This window comes from Oncorhynchus keta, chromosome 28 (genome assembly GCF_023373465.1).
Source record: "Oncorhynchus keta strain PuntledgeMale-10-30-2019 chromosome 28, Oket_V2, whole genome shotgun sequence".
NCBI lineage: Eukaryota > Metazoa > Chordata > Actinopteri > Salmoniformes > Salmonidae > Oncorhynchus > Oncorhynchus keta.
In genome coordinates, this window is record NC_068448.1 from 32,329,164 (window position 1) to 32,356,247 (window position 27,084).

General features: G+C 41.8%; 1 protein-coding gene across 3 annotated transcripts in view; it reads left to right on the top strand.

Annotated features, from left to right (window-relative positions):
* The first annotated feature begins 3,212 nt into the window (after positions 1 to 3,212).
* LOC118361046 (partitioning defective 6 homolog beta) overlaps positions 3,213 to 27,084 on the top strand; it is a 36,350-nt gene continuing 12,478 nt past the window's right edge. Inside the window, exons 1-3 of one of the 3 annotated variants that reach the window (XM_035740771.2) lie at positions 3,213 to 3,293; positions 3,443 to 3,578; positions 7,602 to 7,824. In XM_035740771.2, coding sequence (XP_035596664.1) covers positions 3,516 to 3,578; positions 7,602 to 7,824 — 286 coding nt within the window. In that variant the 5' untranslated portion in view covers positions 3,213 to 3,293; positions 3,443 to 3,515. Of the gene's footprint in view, positions 3,579 to 7,601; positions 7,825 to 27,084 lie in introns of all 3 variants that reach the window. The other 2 variants (XM_035740770.2, XM_052482824.1) reach the window with 2 other exon arrangements.

Here is a 27,084-nt window from a genome sequence, read left to right on the forward strand (position 1 = left end):
TTGTCTCTAACGTCTGTAGTGTTAGACAGCACTGCAAGCATTGAGACAAGTGCACCAAAGGTTAGGGACAGTCAGCAGAGGTATTTTTGACGTTATTAAAGCATAGGGGAAAAATGCCACGGGATGGGGGGACATGTACAACCAATATTCAGAAGAGGTCGATTCCCCCAGGTCGATTTATTTAAAATAAAAAACACGTTATAAACAATGGTAAAATGTGTAGAATTGCAGGAAATTAGCTTTAACGGTCGACTTTGGGCACGAAAAACAGTCCAACTCCACCTCTTTCTCAGTTTTCGAATCTGGGGGTTCATCGATGTGTCATCCTGGTCATTCCTGCAACGATTTAGCTAGTTCGTTAGCTAAACTAGCCACTTGCCAGTAACTCCTCCACTATATTTTGATGTAATTTCAAAGGATTTGTTTTTGGACGGAAGCTGTAGAGATCGGTAAGAAATGGCACCTCTGTAGCCAAATATCTTATTCATAATATTTTGTTTTCAAGCATTAAATGACCTGGTATAATTAAGCAATAAGGCCCGAGGAGGTGTGGTGTATGGCAAATATACCACGGTTAAGGGTTCTTACGCACAACACAAAGCGGAGTGCCTGGATACAGCCATTAGCCGTGGAATATTAGCCGTATACCACAAACATCTGGGGGTGCCTTCATGCTGTTATAAACTGGCTACTAATGTAATTAGAATAGTAATGTCGATCTTTGAAGTAACTGTCCAATCTTTCCAGATTACTATGAAATTTGACCTATAATTAATGACAATATGGGTGAAATACACTTTACAAAAATATAAAAACACAATGGGGGGGTGCTGGTCCCATGTTTCATGAGCTGAAATAAAGATCCATTTTCCATATGCTCAAAAAGCTTTATTTGTCTCAAATTTTGTGTATAGAATTTTTTCACTGGCACTATGAAGAAGTGTGCTATTCACGGATGAATCCCGGGATCAACTGTACCGGGCAGATGGCAGACAGCGTATATGGCGAGCAGTTTGCGGATGTCAAAGTTGTGAACAGAGTGCGCCATGGTGGAGGAGAGGTTATGGTATGGGCAGGCGTTAGCTACGGACAACGGACACAGTTGGATTTTATCGATGGCAATTTGAATGCACAGAAATTGCATTGGGTGCCATTCGTCTGTCATCACCTCATGTTTCAGCATAATAATACATAGCCCCATGTCGCAAGGATCTGTACACAATTCTTGGAAGCTGAAATTGTCCCAGTTATTCCATGGCCTGCATACTCACCAGATATGTCGCCCATTGAGCATGTTTGGGGAAGCTCTGGATCGTCGTGACCGACAGCGTGTTCCAGTTCCCGCCAATATCCAGCAACTTCGCACAGCCATTGAAGAGGAGTGGGACAACATTCTACAGGCCCCAATCAACAACCTGATTAACTCTATGCGAAGGTCATGTGTCACGCCGCATGAGGCAAAAATGGTGGTTACACCAAATACTGACTGATCCACGCCACTACATTAAAAAAAGTTATCTGAATTCCCAGTCATTGGAAATCCATAGATTAGGACCAAATGAATTACTTTCAATTGATTAATTTCTTTATATGTACTGTACTTCACTAAAATCTTTTAAATTGTTGCATGCCGTGTTTATATTTTTGTAGAGTGTAGTTTTCCTTCCAGAAAATTGTAATTAAGTATGTTAAAATCCATGTTTTCATGTTGTATATCTTTTCGTTGTCATATTAAATGCTTTCTATATTTGTTTATGCATTTCTGCAATTTAAAATTGGTTTGGGGTTTTTAAGTAATTGACATGTGGAACTATTGACATTTTTTCATATTGGCCCATACATATTGTGTAATTTAGGCTACTGATGGTCCCTAACTATATCAAATGTCAAACCAAATGACCAAGGGAATTACGATCTGGGTCGTGTGCAGCTGCGCTCAGAATTGCTGATTACTTGGGTGCTGCCTGCCAGCTGTGGGCAGAATTGAAATAATGCCGCGTTCAAAACAACCGGGAACTCGGAAATCTCTGACTTCCTTGAGTTCAGGACGACTGGGAACTCTAATTTTTTTTTTTTTTTTTTTTTTAAATATCTGCGACTGGGAAAAATATTTTTGAATGTCATCTACTCAGAATTCCAATTTGGGAAATCTGGCCTCTTTCTCGAGCTCGGACTTTCCGACATGAAGATCACTGACGTCATGACTTGACTTCGGTTTTTCTAAGTTCCCAGTTGTCTTGAACGCATCACAAACGCAACCCAAGGAAAACTGTTATTGTTCCCTTCATTGCATGACATACCATTTTTTTCCTATCATCTGGCAAATCTCAGTTTTTGACGAGACTTACTTTATGACCAAAATATTCCTATTTACACATTGTAGTACATTTTGACACTAAAATACATGTTTCTGACTCATATAATCAATGTTACAGGCCGTTTTCAAATGAAAAGGTTGCTTTTTAGGAGCAGTCACTCTTTAATGCTGCCTTGGTTTTCCCATTTCTAACAAAGTTTAACATCTTCATAGGGGGTTCATGTTGATGGCTCGATTGTCTCATCATCATGACAGTTGTCCAATTTCTTGTGAATCTTGGGACAGGGGCAGTGGAGCACACCATATTTGAAAGAGAATCCAATTAAATGCTGTAACAGGGGTAAATGGAAACATATTGCAGAAAGTGGGTTGAATGGAACAATAAATACATTATGTTAGATGTGATATTATATGTCAAATCACAGTATTTGAAGACATCAAATAGATAAACCATACATATTATGTGATGCTTCAGACTTTACGTAAATTTGAAATTGCTGAATTTAATATTTTGATGACAATTGTCTGCGCTAACACCAGATGACCACAAGATGTCGCAATTTCATAAGACACAAACAGTTAGGAGTTTGGGAAAGGAGTGGAGCAAACTCACCTTGGCCAAGGTGAATTTGTGAATGTTTATCTTTGATTTACTTTATAGAAATAAATATATCACCTGTAGTTCTTAGAGATACTCTGTTTGTACTAAAAACACTTTACCATTATAAAATATACTTGAGGCATTTATTCACAATTTAGGACAAACAGAAAAACAGTTAGACAAGATTATTTTATTATGTGGACAAGAGACAAACATTGATTGATTTTTTGGTTACGTCATATAAGCTAATACATTTTTACAGGTAAAAAGTGATCAAGATATGTAGTACTTGATTCTTACTAGCGGGAACGCGCCTGTTGGGAACGAATGCAGTTTCCTGGGTGCGTGAAAGCGTCACACAGGACAGACAATGAAGTGAGTGGTTAGCTGGCTGTGTGGCGAGTATGAGAAGATAAATTACAGCAGGTTGGTTAGCTGGCGTTGTCGCAAACGAGGGAATTAAAGTGTCTTATGAGGACACACAGATAACTGGAATACCTGTGTTGATATCATTTGGGATATAGGGGAGTGCGAAGGCGACGAGGGCAGCCCAGCGAGGGCAAGTGTGTGCTGCTGTGGCGGTCCTGCTAGCGAAAGATGAACAAGCACCACCGAGTGCCGAGCAACCGAACTCTGAGCTCCGTGGAGGTGAAGAGCAAGGTGCGTTGCTTGCAATATTAGCTAGCTAATTGCCAGTATAAAACTGCTACTATGTACCTATTGTATGAGTTATTGAAGGCTCATAGCTTGCTACTTGCAAATGATGGCAAAATTAGCCTGCTAAGTGGCTTGTCAGCAAGTTATGTTGTAATTCAATTGTCTCGTCTGCGCTAGCTAACGTTAGCTGTACCAGTTTGCTTGCTAGCTAACGCGTTAGTTGGCCAGCCAGTGATCTGTCCAGCGAACGAACAAGTGTCAAATGTGGATTGGTGTGAGGAAGATATGTGTTGTTATCCAATGCATGGATGGATGTTTTACCACATTGTCTTATTTGTACGAATTAAATTATTACTCCGTGGTCGGAACCCTGTCAAAAGCTTTGGAGATTAGGCAATGTTGTGACTGTCCAGCCACCAACGTAATGAGCGAATACTTGTCAACGAACCACATATTGCTGTGGAGTGAGTTTGGACAATGTTACACTTTTATATGATCTGATTGGGTGAATGTTTGTTTACAATTAACTAACTAAAATAAGCATACTGAACAAGCTTCAAAAGCATCTGAGACACATCTGTGATTGCACCGCCTACTGTCTGGTTGTTAATTAGGTTTGCTAATCGTTTATGAAGGTTGTTGGCCTAGAACGCTGACAAGTCATTCAGCCGTTTATAGTGCCGTGCGCAGGTGCCAAAGGCATAAGGGATCTTGGTTCCTTCCGCATAGGATTGCTAATAATAAACAAAGTAATTGCGCAGTTTGGGTATATATTTCATACTTCTAAATAGATACATTTTCCATTATTGGGATCATCCCAAAATGTAATATCCAGTGTCACTATTGGAATGTCAAATAATAGTAGCAGTGGTAATAATAATGCAGGGGTCCCTTCAACCATTCAAAACACTAACTTTTTCATCAGCACATGTTATGAGATGTTGTCAAGACTACAGACATTAGTCTCATGAAAAGGATGAAGGTGGTACCAATCCCCAGTTTCCCAATGTGTTTGTAGTCTTCAGCCTGATTAGACAATGGGGTGCTAATCAACCTTACAAACTCAGTCCCCCGCACTGTGCAGCAGTAACCACAACACTGCTCGTCGCTGGGGGCACCTTCGTAATGCAAAAAAGGGACGGGAGGGTCCAACCCTTGTCTTTCAACTCCAATGTTACACTTAGGCAACAGGCATTGCTCCAACCATGTCGAACAAAACATGTTTGTGGTAAACAACTCTCACTCATAGAGTACCACCAACAAGAGTTACTGTCACCAGTGTAATTGATTTGGTATATTTCAGATCAGTATTTTTCCTATTGATGTGACAGAGATGCGTGTGTGAGTCCCTATTTCTATAATTGTAGACTGCTATAACATACACAGGCACAATCACACCCACATTTTGAACATTTTAATCGATGCACAGATTGTACTCATTTTCACACATACAAGCCAAAGACCCATAATCAGAATTTGTACTAAATGAGTGATGCTCTGGTCTTCAAGACTCTACCTATCACAGTGGTCATGAGTCAATTGGTTTAGATTTATTTGTTAAAAGGTTGAATTTTGTCTTTACTCTTATAAACCATAGAAACACATTGAATAACACATTCATAAATGGCAAACAATAATACATCGTAAGGTCTTGAAGTGTCTGTCCTATATCAATGAGGTATAAGAGCTCAGGAAATATTGTAGTTTTTTTGGACACATATTTAACCCCTTTGTTTGTTTGCACAAAACGACCTGTATACAGTGCATTCGGAAAGTATTCAGAGCCCTTGACTTTTTCCACGTTGTTACGTAACAGCTTTATTCTAAAATTGATTTTAAAAATTCCCTCAATCTACAAACAATACCCAATAATGACAAAGCTAAAACAGGTTTTTAGAAATGTTTGCATAATTATTCAGACCCTTTACTCAGTACTTTGTTGAAGAACCTTAGGTAGCGATTACAACCTCGAGTCTTCTTGGGTATGACGCTACAATCTTGGCACACCTGTATTTGGGGAGTTAATCCCATTTCTCTCTACAGATCCTCTCAAGCTCTGTCAGGTTGGATGGAGAGCATCTACACAGCTATTTTCAGGTCTCTCCAGAGATGTTTTGATCGGGTTCAAGTCTGGAAAATTCAGGAAATTTAGAGACTTGTCCCAAAGCCACTCCTGCAATGTCTTGGCTGTATACTTAGGGTCGTTGTCCTGATGAAGGTGAACCTTCACCCGAGTCTGAGGTCCTGAGCACTCTGGAGCAGGTTCATCTTTCCCTCGATCCTGACTGGTCTTCCAATCCCTGCTGCTGAAAAACATCCCCACAGCATGATGCTGCAACCACCGTGATTCACTGTAGGATGGGTGCCAGGTTTTGTCCAGATGTGATGCTTGGCATTCAGACCAAAAAGTTCAATCTTGGTATCATCAGACCAGAGAATCTTGTTTCTCATGGTGATGGTCTTTAGGTGACGTTTGGCCAACTCCAAGTGGGCTGGCATGTGGCTTCCTGGTCACTCTACCATAGATGAACTCTGGAGCTCTGTCAGTGACCATCAGGTTCTTGGTCACCTCCCTGACCAAGGCCCTTGTCCCCCAATTGCTCAGTTTGGCCGGGCAGCCAGTTCTAGGAAGAGCCTTGGTGGTTCCAAACTTATTCCATTTAAGAATAATGGAGGCCACTTAGGGACCTTCAATGCTGCAGAAATGTTTTGGTACCCTTTCCCACATCTATGCCTCGACATAATCCTGTCTCTGAGCTCTACGGACAATTCCTTCGACCTCATGGCTTGGTTTTTGCTCTGACATGCACGGTCAACTGTGAGACCTTCCATAGACAGGTGTGTGCCTTTCCAAATCATGGCCAATCAATTGAATTTATCACAGGTGGACTCCAATCAAGTTGAAGAAACATCTCAAGGATGATCAATGGAAACAGGATGCACCTGAGCTCAATTTCGAGTCTCATAGCAAAGGGTCTGAATAGTTATGTAAGTAAAGTAATTCTGTGTTATTTTTATTACATTTGCTAAAATGTCTAAACCTGTTTTCGCTTTGTAATTATAGGGTGTTGTGTGTAGTTTGACGAGGGAATAAACAATATTAGAGTAAGGCTAATGTGAAGCACTGTACTAACATTCATTTGTATAAGTTACCTTTAGACGAGTCCTGTGACACTTGTAGTGGTCGTGGAGAGAACACCACCATTTTTTAGGGATGTCTTATGGTCTGACAAACACCTCTGTAGCTCGGCCACCTTCCACCGCAGATGCGAAAGGTCGATATAAGCGGATGCAGTGGATTGAGATGCAGCCGTGCTTATTAAACTGACCGATTTTGCTGGGGATTATTTTATGTTACTGAAACAGAACAAAAATATGAACTCAACATGTAAAGTGTTGGTCCCATGTTTCATGAGCTGAAATAAGATATTCCAGAAATTTTCCATCCTCACAAATTGCTTATTTCTCAAATTCTGTGCACAAATTTGATTACACCCCTAGTAGTGAGCGTTTCTCCTTTACCAAGATAATCCATCCACCTGACGGGTGTGTCAATGAAGACGCCAATTTAAACTGCATGATTATTACACAGGTACATGTTGTGCGGGGGACGAAAGGCCACTCTAAAATGTCCAGTTTTGTCACAACACAATGCCACAGATGTCTCAAGTTGAGGGAGTGTGTATTTTGCATGCTGACTGCAGGAATGTCCACCAGAGCTGTTGCCAGAATGTTATGTTAATTTCTCTACCATAAGCCGCCTCATGTCGTTTTAGATTTAAAAATATATATAATGCGTCCAACCGGCCTCACAACAGCAGACCACATGTAACCATGCCAGCCCAGGACCTCATATTTTTGTAAAGTGTAGATTTGACTTATTACAACCACTGTGTAATGTTTTTCTGCTTTGTCAAAACGGTTTGCTGCAAAATTCTTTCTACAAACACCAAGGTCATTATCCTTCCTCCTATCCAATCTTTTAACTGTGGTCTGTCTGTCTGTTCACATTCCTATATGTCCCAGTTTGGGGCCGAATTCCGTCGGTTCTCCCTGGACCGGTCGAAGCCGGGCAGATTCGATGAGTTCTATGGACTCCTGCAGCACGTGCACCGGATACCCAACGTGGACCTGCTGGTGGGTTACGCCGACGTCCACGGCGACCTGTTGCCAATAAACAACAATGACAACTACCACAAGGCCATCTCTGTGGCTAGCCCGCTGCTACGGCTCTTCCTGCAGAGGAAAGGTAAGAAAGTATCAATCAAATTTATTTTACATCCAAAAGCAAGCAATGCTGAGGCAGGAGCATAGTGTCTACGAAACACTGCCTTGAAGGTAGGAACATAGGAAGAAACCTAGAAAGGAACCAGGCTCCGAGGGGTGGCCAGTCCTCTTCTGGCTATACACTGTAGAGAAGGATCGCACAGAGCCAGGGGCAGGTCATCATGGGGCAGAGGGAAGGATTATTTTTCAATGTTTTTTTTGTAACATTTTACTGCTACTTGAACTTCTTCTATGGTGATTGTAGTGAATTGTTTACTTGATATAAAAAAATAAAAAAGCTCTGTCATGTAAAGTAAAATTAGCGAGACTATATACAGGGGGGTACCGGTACAGTGTCAATGTGCGGGGGTATTGGTTAGTTGAGGTAATATGTACATGTAGGTTGAGTTATTAAAGTGACTATGCATAGCTGATAACAGAGAGTAGCAGCGGGCCGGGGGGGCAGGCAATGCAAATATTTTGGGTAGCCATTTGATTACCTGTGTCTTGTGGCTTGGGGGTAGAAGCTGTTTAGAAGACTCTTGGACCAAGACTTGGCGCTCCGGTACCGCTTGCCGTGTGGTAGCAGAGAGAGCAGTCTATGATTAGGGTGGCTGGAGACTTTGACAATTTTTAGGGCCTTCCTCTGACACTGCCTGGTATAGAGGTCTTGGATGGCAGGAAGCTTGGCCCCAGTGATGTACTGGGCCATTTGCACTACCCTCTGTGTAGTGCTTTGTGGTCGGAGGCCGAGCAGTTGCCATACCAGGCAGTGATGCAACCAGTCAGGATGCTCCCGATGGTGCAGCTATAGAACCTTTTGAGAATCTGAGGACCCATGCCAAATCTTTTTAGTTTCCTGAGGGGCAATAGACTTTGTCGTGCCCTCTTCATGACTGTCTTGGTGTGTTTGGACCATTCTAGTTTGTTGGTGATATGGACACCAAGGAACTTGAAGCTCTCAATCTGCTCCACTGCAGCCCCGTCGATGAGAATGGGGGTGTGCTCGGTCCTCTTTTTCCTATAGTCCACAAACGTCTCCTTTGTCTTGATCACATTGAGGGAGAGGTTGTTGTCCTGGCACCACACTGCCAGGTCTCTGACCTCCTCCCTATAGGCTGCCTCGTTGTTGTCGGTGATCAGGTCTACCACTGTTGTCATTGGAGTGGGTCTAGGGGTTTCTGGGATAATGGTGCTGATGTGAGCCATGACCAGCCTTTCAAAGCACTTCATGGCTACAGTTGTGAGTGCTACGGGTTGGCAGTTATTTAGACAGGTTACCTTAGTGTTCTTGGGCACAGGCTGCTTAAAACATGTAAGTATTACAGACTCGGACAGGGAGAGGTTGAAAATGTCAGTGAAGACACTTTCCAGTTGGTCAGCGCATGCTCACAGTACACGTCCTGGTAATCTGTCTGGCCCCGAGGCCTTGTGAATGTTGACCTGTTTAAAGGTTTTACTCACATCTGCTGCAGAGAGTGGGATCACACAGTCTTCCGGAACAGCTGGTGCTCTCATGCATGTTTCAGTGTTATTTGCCTCGAAGCGAGCATAGAAGTAGTTTAGGTTATCTGGTAGGCTCGTGTCACAAGGCAGCTCTCGGCTGTGCTTCCCTTTGTATTCTGTAATAGTTTGCAAGCCCTGCCACATTGGACGAGCGTCAGAGCCAGTGTAGTACGATTCGATCTTAGTCCTGTATTGACGCTGTGCCTGTTTGATGGTTTGTTGGATGGCATAGCGGGATTTCTTAGAAGTGTCTGGTTTAGAGTCCCGAAAACAGCAGCTCTAGCCCTTAGCTCACTGAGGATGTTGCCTGTAATCCATGGCTTCTGGTTGGGATATGTACGTACGGTCACTGTGGGGACGACGTCATTAATGCACTTATTGATGAAGCCAATGACTGATGTGGTGTACTCCTCAGTGCCATCAGAGGAATCCCGGAACATATTCCGTCTGTGCTAGCGAAACAGTCCTGTAGCTTAGCATCTGCTTCATCTGACCACTTTTTTAAAAATTGATCTAGTCACTAGTGCTTCCTACTTTAATTTTTGCTTGAAAGCAGGAATCAGGAGGATATAATAATGGTCAGATTTACCAAATGGAGGGCAAGGGGGAGCTTTGTATGCATCTCTGTTTGTGGAGTAAAGGTGGTCCAGCGTGTGTCCCCCCCCCCCCTTTGGTTGCACTTTTAACATGCTGATAGATATTTGGTATTAAGGATTTAAGTTTCCCTGCATTAAAGTCCCCGGCTACTAGGAGCGGTGCCTCTGGGTGAGCCTTTTCTTGTTTGCTTATGGCGGAATACAGCTCATTCAATGCTGTCTTAGTGCCAGCCTCTGTCTGTGTATGCGTATGTGAACTAGTGCCAGCCTCTTAGTGCCAGCCTCTGTCTCTGTCTGTGTATGTGAACAGCTATGAAAAATACAGATACTCTCTAGGTAGATAGTGTGCTCCACAGCTTATCTTGAGATACTCTACCTCAGGTGAGCAATAGCTCAATACTTCCTTAGATATCGAGCACCAGCTGTTAATTACAAAAATACCAATTCCGCTGCCGCTTGTCTTACCAGCTGCCACTGTTCTATCCTGCCGGTACAGCGTATAACCTGCCAGCTGTTTGTTGATAGTGTCGTCGTTCAGCCACTACTCGGTGAAGCATAAGAGAGATATATATATATATATATATATATATATATCTCTCTATTTATTTATTACAGTTTTGAATATCCCGTTGGTAGTTTAATCTTGTACGTAGGTCGATTTTATTCTCCAAAGATTGCTCGTTTGCTAGCAGAATGGAAGGAAGTGAGGGTTTAGTCGATCGCCTACGAATTTTCAGAAGGCTGCCTGCCCTCTGGCCCCCTTTTTTCTCCCTGCCGACTCATCATACAAATCACAGGGATCTGGGCCTGTTCCCGAGAAAGCAGTATATCATTCGCGTCGGGCTCGTCAGACTCATTAAAGGGAAAACAAGGATTCTGCCAGTCCGTGGTGAGTATTTGCAGTCCTGTTGTCCAGAAGTTATTTTCGGTCATAAGAGACGGTAGAGGCAACATTATGTAAACAATTAAATAAATAAGTTAAAAACAAACAAAAAAACACAATCGGTCAGTCTCCTTCTCCGACTCCATTGTTAGATTCCATGTGTGTAATGCCACAGTCTTTCGTCCATCTCCTAAATCTCTGTGCTTTTTTTTGTTGCATTTTAGCTAACCCTTTTTCTAACCTTAGGTTAGGATAATTATGTGAATTATCATAACCTGCTTAAGTTTTCCTCAACCTGCTACAAAAAGTCAATTTTGACAAGCTGTACCCTTCTAGACAAAACAAATTAAATGTTTTCTCTTACTTCATGTAGCTAACACGTTCATGCTTCGCTTATTCTTATTTCTCTCTGATACTGTTGCACAAACAACATGCTGATTAAGACTTACACCAGCACTGGTATCAGGATGAATTAGCAAGCTACATTTGCTCGGACTCAGTACATTTATTAGCTAGCTGACTGGCTAGCAAGCTAACTACCGGTTAGCATTAGCCGTTGATATGATTTATTTTAGCCACAACTTGCTAAGGAAAGACAAACTAGCTGTTTGCAGACTGTAAGATACAAAAACTAATAGTGTAATTATAGAATGTGTGTGGATTTATATTAAGAAGCGAAGTGGAAAGCAGCATCGTTGTCCTCAAATCGAGCTTTATTTATACAGCACATATCAGACATGGAATGCAACGCAATGTGCTTTCCATGAAGAAACTGAAAATAAAAGCTGAAATATTTACTACATAACAAACATAAGATAAAACATCTAAATGACACAAACTGAACAATTAAAAAATCACCCTAAGGAAAAGCAAAGCTAAAGATGTTTGAAGTTCTCAAAAATAAAAAAAGGTCAACAGTTTCAGCCCCCAAGTTCTCTGGCAGGCTTTCCCAGAGGCTGGGTGCATAGTAACTCAAAGGCTGCCTCCATGCTTCTTGGGCCTAGGCTTTGGGATGGTTAAGAGGCCAGTGCCAGAGGAGCTGAGAGACTTACTTGAAAGCATGTCTGAATTGTAAGGGGTGCACAATCCTGGATTGATTTAACAACCAATAGAATAATCTTAAAATTCATTCTACAACCTCAGCCAGTGCAGAGAACTTAAAACCGGTGTGATGTGTGATCTCCTTCTGGTCTTGGTCAGTACACTTGGTCCAGCATTCTGTGTGGTTTGCAGTTGATCAATGGCTTTCTTAGGTAGACCAGACAGGAGAGCCTTACAGTAGTCAAGCCTGCTTGTAATAAAAGCATGGATGAGTCTATCAGCCTGAGAGCGAAACGGCCAAACCGTGGCAATGTTCCTCAGGTGGTAAGAAGTTATTTTGGTCACATTCCTAATGTGTGATCCAAAATTTTGTTCAGAATCTAAAATTACACCTAGGTTTATTTTTACCTTGTCTTGTCTTTATTGCCTGTGAATTCAGATGTGCGGCTAGATTCTCTCTCTGCTTTGGCTCCAACAATAAGTACCTTGGTCTCGTCTTGATTTAGCTGGTGGAAGTTGTGAGCCATCCATGTATTTAAATCACTAGTATAAGAATTTATCTGTGGAGCTAAAATCCTCTGGTGACATAGAAATGTAAAGTTGTGTATTGTCTGCGTATCAGTGAAAGTCAATGCTGTGCTTTCCAATAACGCTGCCAAAGGGGTAACATATGTAAACTGAACTGTACCGTACCTGAAGTCGAACCTTGTGGAACACCTTATGTGATATGTATTTTCTGTGAATTATGTTCACCAAGGTTGACAAACTCTCACCCTGTTAAATAGGTCCTAAACCAATTTAGAACTCGACCGGAGAGGCCAAGCCACCTCTCCAGTCTGTCCAGAAGAACATCATGGTCAACTGTGTCAAATGCAGCACTCAAATGCAGCACTTAAATCTAAGAGTACGAGGACAAAGAGCTGTATGGCATCTGTGTTGGCTATAAGGTAATTTACCACTTTAACTAAGGCTGTCTCTGTGCTGTGGTGGGCACGAAAACCATATTTGGATTTTATTTTTTAAATACAGTTGGCACTTAAATATTTTAGCTATTTGAACATAGATTTTGCTTAAGAATGGAAGGTTGGAGATTGTCAAGTTGCTAAGAGCAGAATAATCTAAATTACTTTCCTTCAGAAGGGGTTTCACCATTTTTAGTGCAGTGGGGAAAGTGCCTGAGAACAGAGAGTGATTAACAGTGGCTTGCACTTCTTCAGATATGCAATTAAAAACTTTTGAACTAGGTGGAGGGGATAGGATCAATAAGGCAGGTAGAAGGCTTAAGTTGTGATATCTCTTTCCTGAGCATTCCTGTGTCAATCAGCAAAAATAAATCCATAGTGCCTTTGTGTGGTAGGCTCGGGCACATATCATCAAACTTCTCATCAGTTCTTGCTTGACTGATACCCAGCCTAATGTTGGTTCTTATCTTATCTTATCTCTGAAATATGCCGCAAACTCATCACATTTAGATGTGGAGGAAAGTTCACACAGGTTTGCAGGGGTAGGATTTGATCAGGCCATCAATGGTCGAGAAGAGCACTCAAATTATTAATAGTGATCAAGTTATAAAAAGGAGTCCATCTGGCATTTTTAATTGCCTACTTAATATGTGACAAGTTGCTCTCTCAGTATATCATAATAGACCTGCAACTTTGACTTTCTCCACTTCATCAACATATTGTTGCATCTGCTGCATTTATCATGCAGACTGAAAAGGGAACGATCAGCAAATGATCTTGTGGTTCAGCCACTGAGGTATAATAAGAACTGGAGAATGCGTCCAAAATATCTGACTGTTTAAGGTCATCTACTGATGTTCGCAAATACCGATTCAAGGGCCGTCTACATCCGGGTTGCATCTGGTTTATACGGACCAACATTGCATGCTCACTAGCACTCATTGTGCACAGGGAGCAGTGAGAGCAGCAACAACATCACGTCATCCAAAAACATGGCCGACATTAGATGAATATAACATTTTCATATCTTTGGCTGTGAAGGCTGGATTTGATAAGATCCTGGCCCCTTGGGGTCGAGCAAGAACAACAACTGTGCTCCTTGAATGATGGGGCGGGCTTGGTGAGAGCGAGACGACTCAAGTAGTGTTTAACCAGCCTAACATTTGAAATGGTTTATAGAATTTAAGTAAAAACCCAAACTGGTACGTGCATCAACACCATTATATAATAAAATACAGAATACTGCCCAGCCCTAATTTAGCCTACTGTCTCACTATGGTACTATAGCATTTTGGACATTTTGATAGTCGTTGAACAATGAATTAGGTCTAGTTGTGTGTGTGTGTGTGTGTCTCCTTTCAGTAAGTTTTTCATTGAGGTGATAATTGCTATTTTTTAGTATGGGTGTTGAACTCAGTCTTTAGTCCTTTTTGTCATAATTGAGTGTTCAGTGCAATCTGGTCAATCCAGAGAGACTGGGGCTGTGGGGGGTGAGTCTAAGCTGTCTCGATGTGCCATATGACCTATAGATGCTAAGCGTCTTTGTCAGGAGGGGATTACAGGGGTCGCTGTGTCACGCTGTGTGGGCCCTGTGTTTCAATTACATGCTAGACACTAACGTCTTTGGCTGCAGCAACTCACCCCTCAAACACACGCACACTCTTGAAATCTTTGCCCACCGCCTTTACCCAATAGTGTAGGAAGCAGTTCATTCTGACTGCCTAGTAGTGCTGAGCGGTTAGTGCTTTTATTTATTTGAATGTTTTTACATTTAACGTGGGTTGAATGCTGTAACACAGAATAAAAAAATTAATACAATTCCCAGCTTATCACTTGTTAACCATTATTTATTCCTTTACTTTAATAAACTATTTTAGTTGTATTTGTTTTCTTTGACCTGGAGTCATTATCTCAACTCTATAGATCTGCTGCCTATGCTGTCTGACAAAATCACTATTTTACTAGTTCTTCAAAGTAAATAAGGCATGACTGCTGAATACCTACTATGAATCGCTTAGATCGTGTATTTACAGGCAGAGATGCCTCGCGAAGCAACTGCTCTTCATCCCTGTCGATCACACATTCTTTTGTCTCTTCTCTCCCTTTCCATGTCTACCCCACACTAACGTAACATAGCGGGAGTGAAAGAAACACAGACTGGATAAGTAGGCACGCAATGGATTATGGCCACATTTTCTGCCCTTAAACTACGTAGAATTTTGGCCTGTTGGCACGGTTACATCGCACAGTTTGGAATTGATCTGATGAATCTTTAGAGATTTGTCATTGAGCTCACAGGAAAACACTGAACGAAATGGAATTCAAATAATTTAACTATATTGGTCAATTTGTTGTTTTAAAAATGTCACTTAATACTCAACACTACTGCATGGCCATCGGATGTTGTATGGATGTGGGTCTATGTATTGTCTTCTTTTACTAATGGTTTCTAGACTGCTAGGCTAAATGATGGTAGGGTTCTTAATATCAAATGACGATGGCTGTATCAGCGTTGTCTCTTTCTCTGGGCTCAGTCTGTGTTAGGATGTAAAGAGCAGGTTGTGCTCTTTGGCTGCCTGTTGCTGTCTTTACTCCCCCTCTGCAGTCTGGGAGTTCTTTCTAGGCTGTACGTTTGTTTGAGAAGAACTCATGGGGGTTATAAAAGAGCTGTATGTGTTTAACCAGAATGTTTTCCCTCCAGCCATGGCTGACCTTGTCATTGTGGAAGTAAACTAGACTTTTTAAGCAAGTGGCAGACTTTTTTTCTTTAAATCCAGATTAAGAATAAAGTTGTCGTTTTATTGATGTTTTGATGAGCTGTGTGGATGTGGAATATTGTACATGTTGATGGGGATTCTGTGGAATATGTTTGGAGTTAATGTATTGGCAACACACATTTTTAAATTTGCAGGGTATTCAAATAATCTGAATGAAAGATGTTCTTTGTATGTCCACGTGCCGTTTGTGGGCTTCAGATGTGTGGGTTGTGAACTTTTTGGACATGATATATTCTTGGGCAGTGTTGGCTTGCCTTCTTTAGGCCTATTTGAGTGTGTGTCCAAATGATTGATTTCAGTATGTCAAGCTATTAATGATTGAAATGACCTAGTGATTCTCTTTCACTTACACATGTTTTCCAATCAAAATCCTATTATTCCTAAACCTAAGTGTAACCCTTAACCTAGGTCTTTGTCCTTGTGGGAGACCTGGGAAATGTCCCCATGAAGGTGAACTTCTTGTTTCGCTGTCCTTTTGTGGGAGACCTGGGAAATGTCCCCATGAAGGTGAACTTCTTGTTTCGCTGTCCTTTTGTGGATTTCTGGTACATAATGAGGATTCTAATATAAACACACATAGAAGAAAAAAACACTTACTAGAAATGGTGGAAAAAATTGAGTTCAGTATCAGGATTTAATTTCTGACAATGTATTGTTTTGACAATATAGCAATAATTTTTGTGCCATTTGGTTGTACTTGCACCAAAACGACAGTATTTTTAATTCATACTGTTGCTTGTTCTCCATCTTTTTATATGGTGAGCCAACATGTTTTCAGCACTTTTATGTCCATGACTGATCAAAACTGTCTTGTCCCTCTGCAGCAGACATATGGTGAGCGATATGTTGACACGTCAAATCACAGTATCAAATCGCAATACACATAGAATAACAACAAACAATGACAGTTTTTATACTTTTTTTCTTCTGTCACTTGTGAAGTTAAAGGGTTATGTTTATGAATGACATACTGTTGCTTCGGCCTGCACAACAAATTGGTTGGAGTTAATATGGTCAGTTGTGAAGCTGCTTTATTTGTTCTCAGTACAGTATGTTCTGACATAGACTCCTATTGTTTTCTTTTTACTGAACAAGACCAGCAGGAGAGCAGTGTGCCTTCCCCTACTGTCGCCATGTCATACAGGTACACTGTTTTTGCTGAGGTCAGTGTAACAGTCTTTTTATGGTGGTCAGCCAGAGAAAGAGAGCTGGACTCCTCTGTTCATCACTTAAACACTATTTAGATAATGTGCTCTTTTTGGCTGGCGCTAGAGCGACGCAAGTGTCAAACGTACGCCAGTTGTCGATTTCAGTCATGCAGAAACTAGCACTCTGGTATTTTCCACCCCTTTCGTAAGATTCTGCAATTTACCTGTCTAACATCAATTTGCTTGTGCTGAGGTGGGAGGGGTGGCAATATTTGAGGTGTGTCCTTAAAAACGAGCGCAAAAGTGACAACTTCATTCAGTGCGAATGGGTAAATTTAGCGGCAACGCTGTTGGTTATGGCATGGAGTTTGACAGTGGGAGTGGTGCCTATCCAGTAGAGATGTGACAAATGAACAGTGTTGCATAACATTTAAACAGCAAAAAAAACATTGGTTTTCCGTTAAACAGACCTTCTCTGGAGATAGTTTTGAAGCGCCATTGAACAGGCATTTTACTTGTCTGTAAAGGAATGCCGCTTTTGAAGTGGTACTGACGACCAGAACAGTCAATCAAGTAATCTCGAGCTGCCTGTGCACAGACCACTCTATCCTAAAAAAATATATATTTTTAAAGTTTGTTGAATACTGACATACCAAGACATTTTAGTAGAAAGAAAACACATCTTCCACTATGAATCAATTCCTAAGTTTTCAGTATTTTTTTTGAACGGAGGAGACTGATAAGTTGCCGTACTTCAGAGAACACAAACACTTGTATCTTTCATAGCGAGCGAGAGAGGGGAAGGGCACAGATTAGGCATGTCTGCCACCAGTCAGATGGAGTCAGATCCATGCACTAGTCCTATGTGTCGCCAATCAAAAGCTGTATTTCGTAATGGAATGCTGCAGTTAACAATTCCTTGATTTTAAAAAATTAAATAAATAAAAATGTATTTAATTTAATCCTTATTTTACCAGGTAAATTGACTGAGAACACATTCATATTGATAGCTATGACCTGGGGAATAGTTAGGGGGAGAGGAGGGGGTATGAATTATCCAATTGGAACCTGAGGATGGTTATGTGGCAATGATGGTATGAAGGGCAGATTTGGGAATTATTCACAACACCGGGGTTAACTTGTGACTCTCAAACCCGGATCCGGGATCGTAATCATCGCCTCAAACGAATTAGCATAACGCAGCGGACATAAATACCCCCAGAAAATGTTTCTATTCATGAAAATCACAAATGAAATATCTTGAGATACAGCTTAGCCTTTTGTTAATCACACTGTCATCTCAGATTTTCAAAATATGCTTTACAGCCAACGCTAGACAAGCATTTGTAAGTTTATCATGGCATAATGCTAGGCTCTGCTGGCAGCAGGCAAAATTTTCACGAAAATAAGAAAAGCAATCAAATTAAATAATTTACCTTTGAAGAACTTCGGATGTTTTCACTCAGGAGACTCCCAGTTAGATAGCAAATGTTCCTTTTTTCCAAAAATATTATTTTTGGAGGCGAAATAGCTCCCGTTTGTTCACATTTGGCTGAGAAATGCGGTCACTACAACGCCAAACTTTTTTCCAAATTAGCTCCATAATATCGACAGAAACATGGCAAACGTTGTTTAGAATCCATCCTCAAGGTGTTTTTTAACATATCTATTCGATAATATATCCGTCGAGACAATTGGTTTCTCATAAGAAGCGATTGGAAAAATGGCTACCTCAGTATTTTACGCAAGATTTTCTGCGGGAGACATCATGTGGTCTCTTACGGCTATTCTTCAACATAAATGCGTAGAAAGACATCACAATGCTGTAGATACCTTGGGGAAACGTAGAAAAGGTAAGCTGACTCCTAGCTCCTCCACAGCCATATAAGGAGTCATTGCCATGAGGCGGTTTGAAAAAATGCGGCACTTCCTGATTGGATTTTTATCTGGTTTTCGCCTGTAACATCAGTTCTGTTGCACTCACAGACAATATCTTTGCAGTTTTGTAAACGTCAGTGTTTTCTATCCAAAGCTGTCAATTATATGCATAGTCGAGCATCTTTTCGTGACAAAATATCTTGTTTAAAACGGGAACGTTTTTCATCCAAAAATTAAATACTGCCCCCTATATCGAAGAAGTTAATCACCAAAGCATTATGAAAAGATCAAGTTTGGGAGCAGCAAAACAGTGAGCGGACATCCCCTTTTTATCCATGTACCTTATTTTAGCCAGTTCCTGTTATTTTGGATGTGTGTAAAACCCCCTTCATGCAGGCTACATGCACATCATGGAATGAGAGATGAGATGATGCAGGTGACCCTGTTTATTTAGAAACATTGAAGTTATTTTCCTTTAACAATTGCTTGTTTTCCTTTTCATTAGATTAAAAACCAAGCACTTAGTAGGTTACCCCTACTTGAAAGCTGGTTCAACAGCAATGCGTCGGGTGTATTGCTTATCCAGGCCATGTATTAGCCAAGTAGCCTATCCATAAAAGGTTTCTCAAATGTCTTTTCTATGGCTTTTGCATTATTCACAATTCATAGGCCCTACCTGCATACTCCATTTTGCTTGTAGCTTATCCATACCAATTTCCAAAGCGCCTCTTGTCCAGTTAACAAAGGTCCTACAAACATATTCAAATGATTCAGTCCGATAATGCCATAGACCATCCACCATTGATATCTTGCTTACTGCGAACGTGCTTCGCACACCGCCTACAATACATTTTTAAGGGGAGCCTAGTAGTATTTATTTATTTATTTCTGTAGAAATGCAATGCATAAAGGTATGTGAATGGTCAAGCCCTCATCCCACCTACAACTTATTTATTTGTCGAAACCCATCACTATCACACTACTGCCAGCTATTGCACCCATAATTCCCACTGTAAAAAATTGCTACAATATTTTAGTGTGACCTATAGCGCTATTATCAGCACTAAAATGTGCCATTGAGTTAAGTTTAATATAGTGCCCAATGCGTGTCCACCAGTGAGCACAACTGTTTGAACCTCCTGGCCTCGGTGTGGTTACCGCCACCATCATTATCATGAATAAATGCAGACCTCTGTAGGGAACACCACTCTCAAATACAGTAGGTAAGCTTTGGTATCAGTTGTCACTGGAATGGGTTTGTCAGACAAGTGGAACACAGGGTTGTTGTAATAGAATTCATTGTTTATCGGTGTCTGTCATACAGAGCAGAACACTCCACCCTCGCTTCACCTTCTGTCCTCTCCTCACAGCATGAGACTGTCCAGGTTTCCATACTGATGGAACCCAGTTACTCAGGGAAGATGGGTGTGCTTTGTTCAACTGATGACATCGCCATAGTTTCAATTGTAAAAATCACAAGGGTTTTTATGAGGGCGAGTGGAATTACTGTGCTGCTCGAGCAATGACTGGCAAAGTAATTAACTATGACTCAGAACAACACTACATAGTGTTTGCGTACATGATGGTCTACCCACACAGTAAAGCAATCAATGAAGCATGATAACTGAGTTTAAGGGTGACAGAGTAGGCAGAGCATGGAGACAGAGAAAAGTAATGAGAGATCAAAAGGAAGAGCAGTGAACATGTGAGTGAAGAATGCAGTGTGGATGGAGGCAGAGTGAGGCCTTAGATGGGGGATGGGGAGCTGGAAGAGGAGGGGGCTTCATTGAGTGGAATGTGGCTAGCCTCTGATCACCACTGCTGGGCAGATTGAACAGGACAGCATACCGTACACAAGAGTGGAGCCATGGGACAGGAGTTAGCTGGACCACCCCGCTAGGGATGGAGGGAACAAGTACTAACTACTGCGGGACAGTGGAGAGGGAGATGACTGGGGGAGAGAAGGATAAACAAAATGACGCAAGGGATGAGGGACTGAATTGGCGGGAAAGTACAGGTGGTATTGTTTGCAATGTTGGTCAAAGGGCAGTGCTTTTATGTATTGTAGTACTGTACTAGCATTTAGAGAAGGGAGATTTCCTCCAAACGGACACTATCTGTTTGTAGGGCTGGGTGTTATCCTGATCACAATATGAATGTTGGAGATATGCATATCTTTGGTTTTCAGAATTCCTTGATATTTACATGGCTTCTCCACATACTACAGCTTCCCAGGGTAACACTCATTTGGCTGCTAATATCTCATGTGGAGCCTGTTGTTGTGCCACCCGAACATGTCCAATATAATTAAGGCTTATTCATATGCATAAATGCTAATTTACACGGTCCTATTGTTATCCATGATGTGACAGGGGAATTTGTCTCTATTGCCCAGCTCTTGTTACTGACAATGCCCTATACAATGTATATCTGACTATACACTAACATTTCCTGTTCAGAGCCTAGATTAAAGTGACAGCTGAGCTCCCTATCTTTGATGAACCCAAGGAGGATCAGACCGAGAGATGTGGTGTGAGAGAAAGGTGTTCTGAGACACACTAGCCCATGTGCCTGCTCCTCCTTCCCCTCTGTCCTCACCCCTCTCGCCATGGAGGCTGCGTGGAGCAGGCTGCAGCAGGAAACTGAAATACAGCACAGGCATGGTCCAGCATCACCAGCAGAAGTCAGTCAGACAACCGAGAGAGGCAGGATGGAGAGAACCAAGCCAGTGTGGATGTAAGGGACGGAGGGAGAAGGAGAGACTGTGAGAGGCAGGGAGAGACTGCGAGAGGCTGAGTCAGATGTATGCCCCAAGAAGAACTCTGCCACCACTACTGAAGAAATTCCTAGTGTAAACAGTTGAGTGATAAATTGCTTGAACCTTTGGCCAATATGCTGGGTGTGTTGTTGTTAGAGGTGTGCCGACTAGTCGGACAAAACTAGTATTGTAACGGATATGGGCAATGTTCTGGATACGATTATGATCCAATTTATTTATTTTTTCAAATCTGTGATCGAAATGCATATTTCTTGACTTGACAAGTTTAAATTAAATCAAATTCACACGTCAGTCAAGTGAGGTGCTACATGGTCTAAACTCAACTGGCTAGTTTGCCTGGCTGTAAAGAGATGGGCGGGCTGTATCTTGCTTCTCTGATTGGAAAGTGAAGCTGTATTTCTCTGTCCACTTATTTCATAAATTCACCCAATCACTTTCACTTCTCTTATTCGGTCTGATCATTGACTGCTGCTGTCTTCTGTTAGCCTGCTACTAAGGTGCAATCAAATGTCCAGGACGTTTAAGATCAAGCAATCAATGTGTCTTAATATCTAACAAACAGGGTGAGGGTAGGGAAAAAAATATCAAATGCGGACGTGCATTCTGACTCATAGCAACCACTGCAAGTTGAGGACACATAGACACAGGTCAGACACCCCCCCCCCGCCCCCGCGGCTCCTAATCTGCAGCCTGTTTGGTCTGGAGACTTGCAGGGAGGTAGAGATTTTGGCAAAATCTACTTGGACATATTAAAACATTTCATTTTTTCCCCGATCACGAGTATCAACTGGCAATTTACAGATACGATTATGAATGGGGTTGCACATTTTGGAGAATATTCAGAGGTGGGAATATATGTGAATGAATATTAATACCTTTTAAAATGTAGATTTTTTTTCTGTTGGTTATATTTACCATTATCATATGGAGACACAAACAAACATTTTATCTCATCATAAGTAGACAATTGCAAATGATTAAATCATTCCAATAGAAAGAAAAAAAACGATTTAGTTACGAATTGAACTTTAATTAAATGAGTTGACTCTTCACGTGGGATGATTTCACTGAACAACAAAAGAAAGGGAATATTGAATGATCCCCACTGATCCATCGCATCTCCCAACAACGTTTTCAACATACCTGTGTAAAATGATAGTCTAGAAACTAAAGCTTTGGTTGTCTTCCTCTCAGGCTTCCATGTCTTCTCCCTGGACCTCCTCAATGTCCACCACTTGAACATCAGACTGAGGTCTCATCTCCACTGTCACTTTCCAACCTTGTTGAGGATGGCTCGTTGTAAGGCTTAAAAACCTCAAATTTGCCCGGATGGCCACCAATTTTTCAACCCTTGTCTTGGTCAGCCTGTTGCATGCTTTGGTGTGTGTGTGTGTTCTCAAACAAGGACCAGTTGCGCTGAGGTGGCTGATGTTGGTGGGATTTGGAGGATGATGGAGGCAACAGGGGAAAGAGCCTCAGATCTACAAAGTTCCTTCCACCAGGTGGCTGATGAGATATGTTGGCACGACTGCCATATTGCATCTCCATCCCAAAGCCCTTGCTTGGAGGTGTACGTCGCCAGACTGCTAAGAACCTTGCCCTCATCCAAACCAAGGTGGCAAGACACGGTAGTGATGACACCATAAGCGTTGTTGATCTCTGCAATAGACAGGATGCTCTTGCCAGCATACTTTGGGTCCAACGTACGCTGCAGTATGTATGGGTCTTCACGCTTTTTGATGCATTTCAGAACTGCAGTTTCCTCTGCTTGGAGCAACAGTGAAGTGGGCAGGGCAGTACAGATTTCTTCTCTTACATCTGCAAGTAGAGTCTGAACATCAGACAGGATGGCATTGTCTCCCTCAATCCGTGCAATGGCTACTGCTTTAGGTTTCAGGAGTTTCCGGCTGCTTACCACACTCTCCCAAAATACATCATCCATGAGGATCCTCTTCATCGGGCTGTCCATATCGAGAGACCGTGATATGGCCGTTTCTTAGAAAGACTCCTTCCCCTCCAGGAGACGGTCAATCATGATGACAACACCAACCCAACGGATGTTACTGGGCTGCTTCATTGTCGTGCTCTTATTCTTCACACTTTGCTTGGTGAGGTAGATTGCTGCTATCACTTGATGATCCTTCACCTACCTAACCATTTCCTTGGCTCTCTTGTAGAGTGTATCCATTATTTTCATTGCCAGGATGTCCTTGAGGAGCAGATTCAATACATGAGCGGCATAGCCAATAGACCAAGCAGCCTTCATGTTCGCAGTGTTGTCTGTCACCAGTGCAAATACCTTCTGTGGTCCAAGGTCATTGATGACTGCCTTCAGCTCATCTGCAATGTAGAGACTGGTGTGTCTGTTGTCCCTTGTGTCTGTGCTCTTGTAGAATACTGGTAGAGGGGTGGAGATGATTCCCACGAACATTCAACCACCCATCAGAGATGATTGCAATACAGTCTGCTTTCTCTATGATTTGCTTGTCCTTCACTTGAACTCTGCATCCAGCAAATGAGTAGATCAAGCATGTCTGGTTGGAGGGGTGTATGCTGTGCGAAGAACATTCAGAAATCTCTTCCAATACACATTGCCTGTGAGCATCAGAGGTGAACCAGTTGCACACAGCTTGAGCAAGACATTCATCAGCATTTATGACTACGTTCCTCCATTGAGTCAAAAATAATTTCTGATTCCAAGAGGACCATGAGCTGTTACCATCGATAAGGTGCCTGATAAATAATTTTCATCTCGAATAAAAGTAGAGGGACTTTTGCCACAGGTTGCTTGTTGTGAGCGCTGAGGGAACTTTATGCACTTGGCCAGATGATTCTGCATCTTTGTTGCATTCTTAACATATGATTTGGCACAGTATTTGCAAATGTACACAGCTTTTCCTTCTACATTAGCTGCAGTGAAATGTTTCCACACATCCGATAGTGCCCGTGTCATTTTCCTGTAAAGATGAGGACAAAAATGAGGAAAAAATGACATACAATTCCGCGTACAGATACAGTTGAAGTCAGAAGTTTACATACACTTAGGTTGGAGTCATTAACTTGTTTTCAACCACTCCACAAATTTCTTGTTAAACTATAGTTTTGGCAAGTCGGCTAGGACAACAGTTGTTGATACACTGAAATATAAGTGAAATAATCTGTCTATCACAATTCCAGTGCGTCAGAAGTTTACATACACTAAGTTGACTGTGCCTTTAAACAGCTTGGAAAATTCCAGAAAATGATGTCATGGCTTTAGAAGCTTCTGATAGGCTAATTTACATAATTTGAGTCAATTGGAGGTGGACCTGTGGATGTATTTCAAGGCCTACTTTCAAACTCAGTGGCTCTTTGCTTGACATCATGAGAAAATCAAAAGAAATCAGCCAAGACTTCAGAAAAAAACAATGTAGACCTTCACAAGTCTGGTTCATCCTTGGGAGCAATTTCTAAACGCCTGACGGTACCACGTTCATCTGTACAAACACCATGGGACCACGCAGCTGCCATACAGCCCAGGAAGGAGACCTGTTCTGTCTCTTAGAGATGAACGTACTTTGGTGCAAAAAGTGCAAATCAATCCCAGAACAACAGCAAAGGACCTTGTGAAGATGCTAGAAGAAACAGGCACAAAAGTCTCTATATCCACAGTAAAGTGAGTCATATATCGATATAACCTGAAAGGCCGCTCAGCAAGGAATAAGCCACTGCTCCAAAACCGCCTTTTATAACAAGCCAGACTACGGTTTTCAACTGCACATGGGGACAAAGATCGTACTTTTTGGAGAAATGTCCTCTGGTCTAATGAAACAAAAATAGAACTGTTTGGCCAAAATGACCATTGTTATGTTTGGAGGAAAAAGGGGGAGGCTTGCAAGCCGAAGAACACCATCCCAACCGTGAAGCACTGGGGTGGCAGAAGCATGTTGTGGGGGTTCTTTGCTGCAGGAGGGACTGGTGCACTTAGCAAAATAGATGGCATCTTGAGTAATGTAAATTATGTAGATGTATTGAAGCAACATTTCAATACAGCAGTGACGAAGTTAAAGCTTGGTCGCAAATGAGTCTTCCAAATGGACAATGACCCTAAGCATACTTTGTACTAGGATTAAATGTCTTGTGAAACTGAGTTCAAATGTATTTGGCCAAGGTGTATGCAAACTTCCGACTTAAACTGTAAATAGTTAAGCAGGTAGATGAATCAACTCCTTTGTAAGATAAATGTTTTAAATTAAAACATGTATGGAAACAGGTGAATTTACACTCAGTTAGCAGGCTAAAACCCAGATGGTAGTAAAAACAAACTATCAGAAATGAATTTAAATGATTTAAACACACTTTGCTGTATTTACATGTATGTCATATATATTCACCCACCCAGTATTGTAATCAATACTTACCAAAAAGCATGTAGTCCTTGGCTCAGACAGTATAGTGGTGTGGGCTTAATAGCTTCTCATGAGTGTGCAAGATCTTGAGTCAGCTGTTCATGTGATGGAAGAATGCACTGTGCATGCAGAGGGTTGCAATTCCATTGAATTGGGGATAGTGTAATCAAACTATGCCACAAGACCTAAAATTGCCTTGTGTACCTCCATAAAAAATAAAAAAAAGTTTCAAGCAAACTTTTTTTGATGAATTTAAGCAAAATTCCCCAAATTCCCTGGCTTAACTTTTCATAGAAAATTCCTGATATTTACAGGAAAGTTTTCGACCCTTTGTAACCCTAATTATAAATAGGAGTATGGCCATGTCGGCACAACCCCAAGTTATTGTATGACCATGATATAATGATAGCAATGCAGCTTAGTCAGGGTTTTATTTTGTCAATCCTCCCTTCTACATCTGTCAAGTCTCTTTTCCCATCTACCGCTAAAAAAAGTTACACCTACACACTAGTCTCTGCTCCCCACTTCCCTTTACGAAAGGCCTGGCTTTACCCCTCTTGCTCTCTCCCCCTTATTCTTCCCATTTGCTTTTATCCTTATCCTCCCCCCTCTCTCTCATGGTCTCCACTGCTGTTCTCTCCTATTCCTTCTCTCCAGTCTCTTATCAGCACACGGCTCTTTTTTATCTCGGCTGTGCCAGGGAGGTATGTTAACTGTTAGCCTGAGGACTCGCACCAAATTCTTTTGCTGCTCTGTCGTTTGCTACATATTTTAGTCTGAGACTGCCATCATTGAAGTCGTCTGTGGTGACGAGGGCTGCTGTTCAAAACAAAGTCATCAGCGATTTGGATCGTCTGTAACCAATCATAGTATCAAAGCCAATAACACATTTTCAAACCTCCGCTTTACCCTTTACCCACGTGTGTTCTGGCTCTGGACCAACCCATCTGTTTCTGGACCAATCAGACGGACCCCGAATGTGTTCGCATTAGGTCAAGGGTCGGGGATGTTTTCGGATCCAGGCTCATTGCGGTGAAGAAACTAACATTTGTGGGCGTAGAGTTTGGAGTCTGGGTAGCAAGGCAAGTTCACTGAACCCAGAATAGAAACACAACAGGATTGTCCCCCCCATTCTTTAATGATCATTCATTATCCTCTCCTGCACTCACCCCCTCCCTCAGTCACCCCCTCATGCACTCCCTCCCCGTTTTATCGCTCTGTGACTGGAACACCATGGTACTCACCATGTTGGGGATATCAGGGCCTGTCGTCAACATATGGCTGT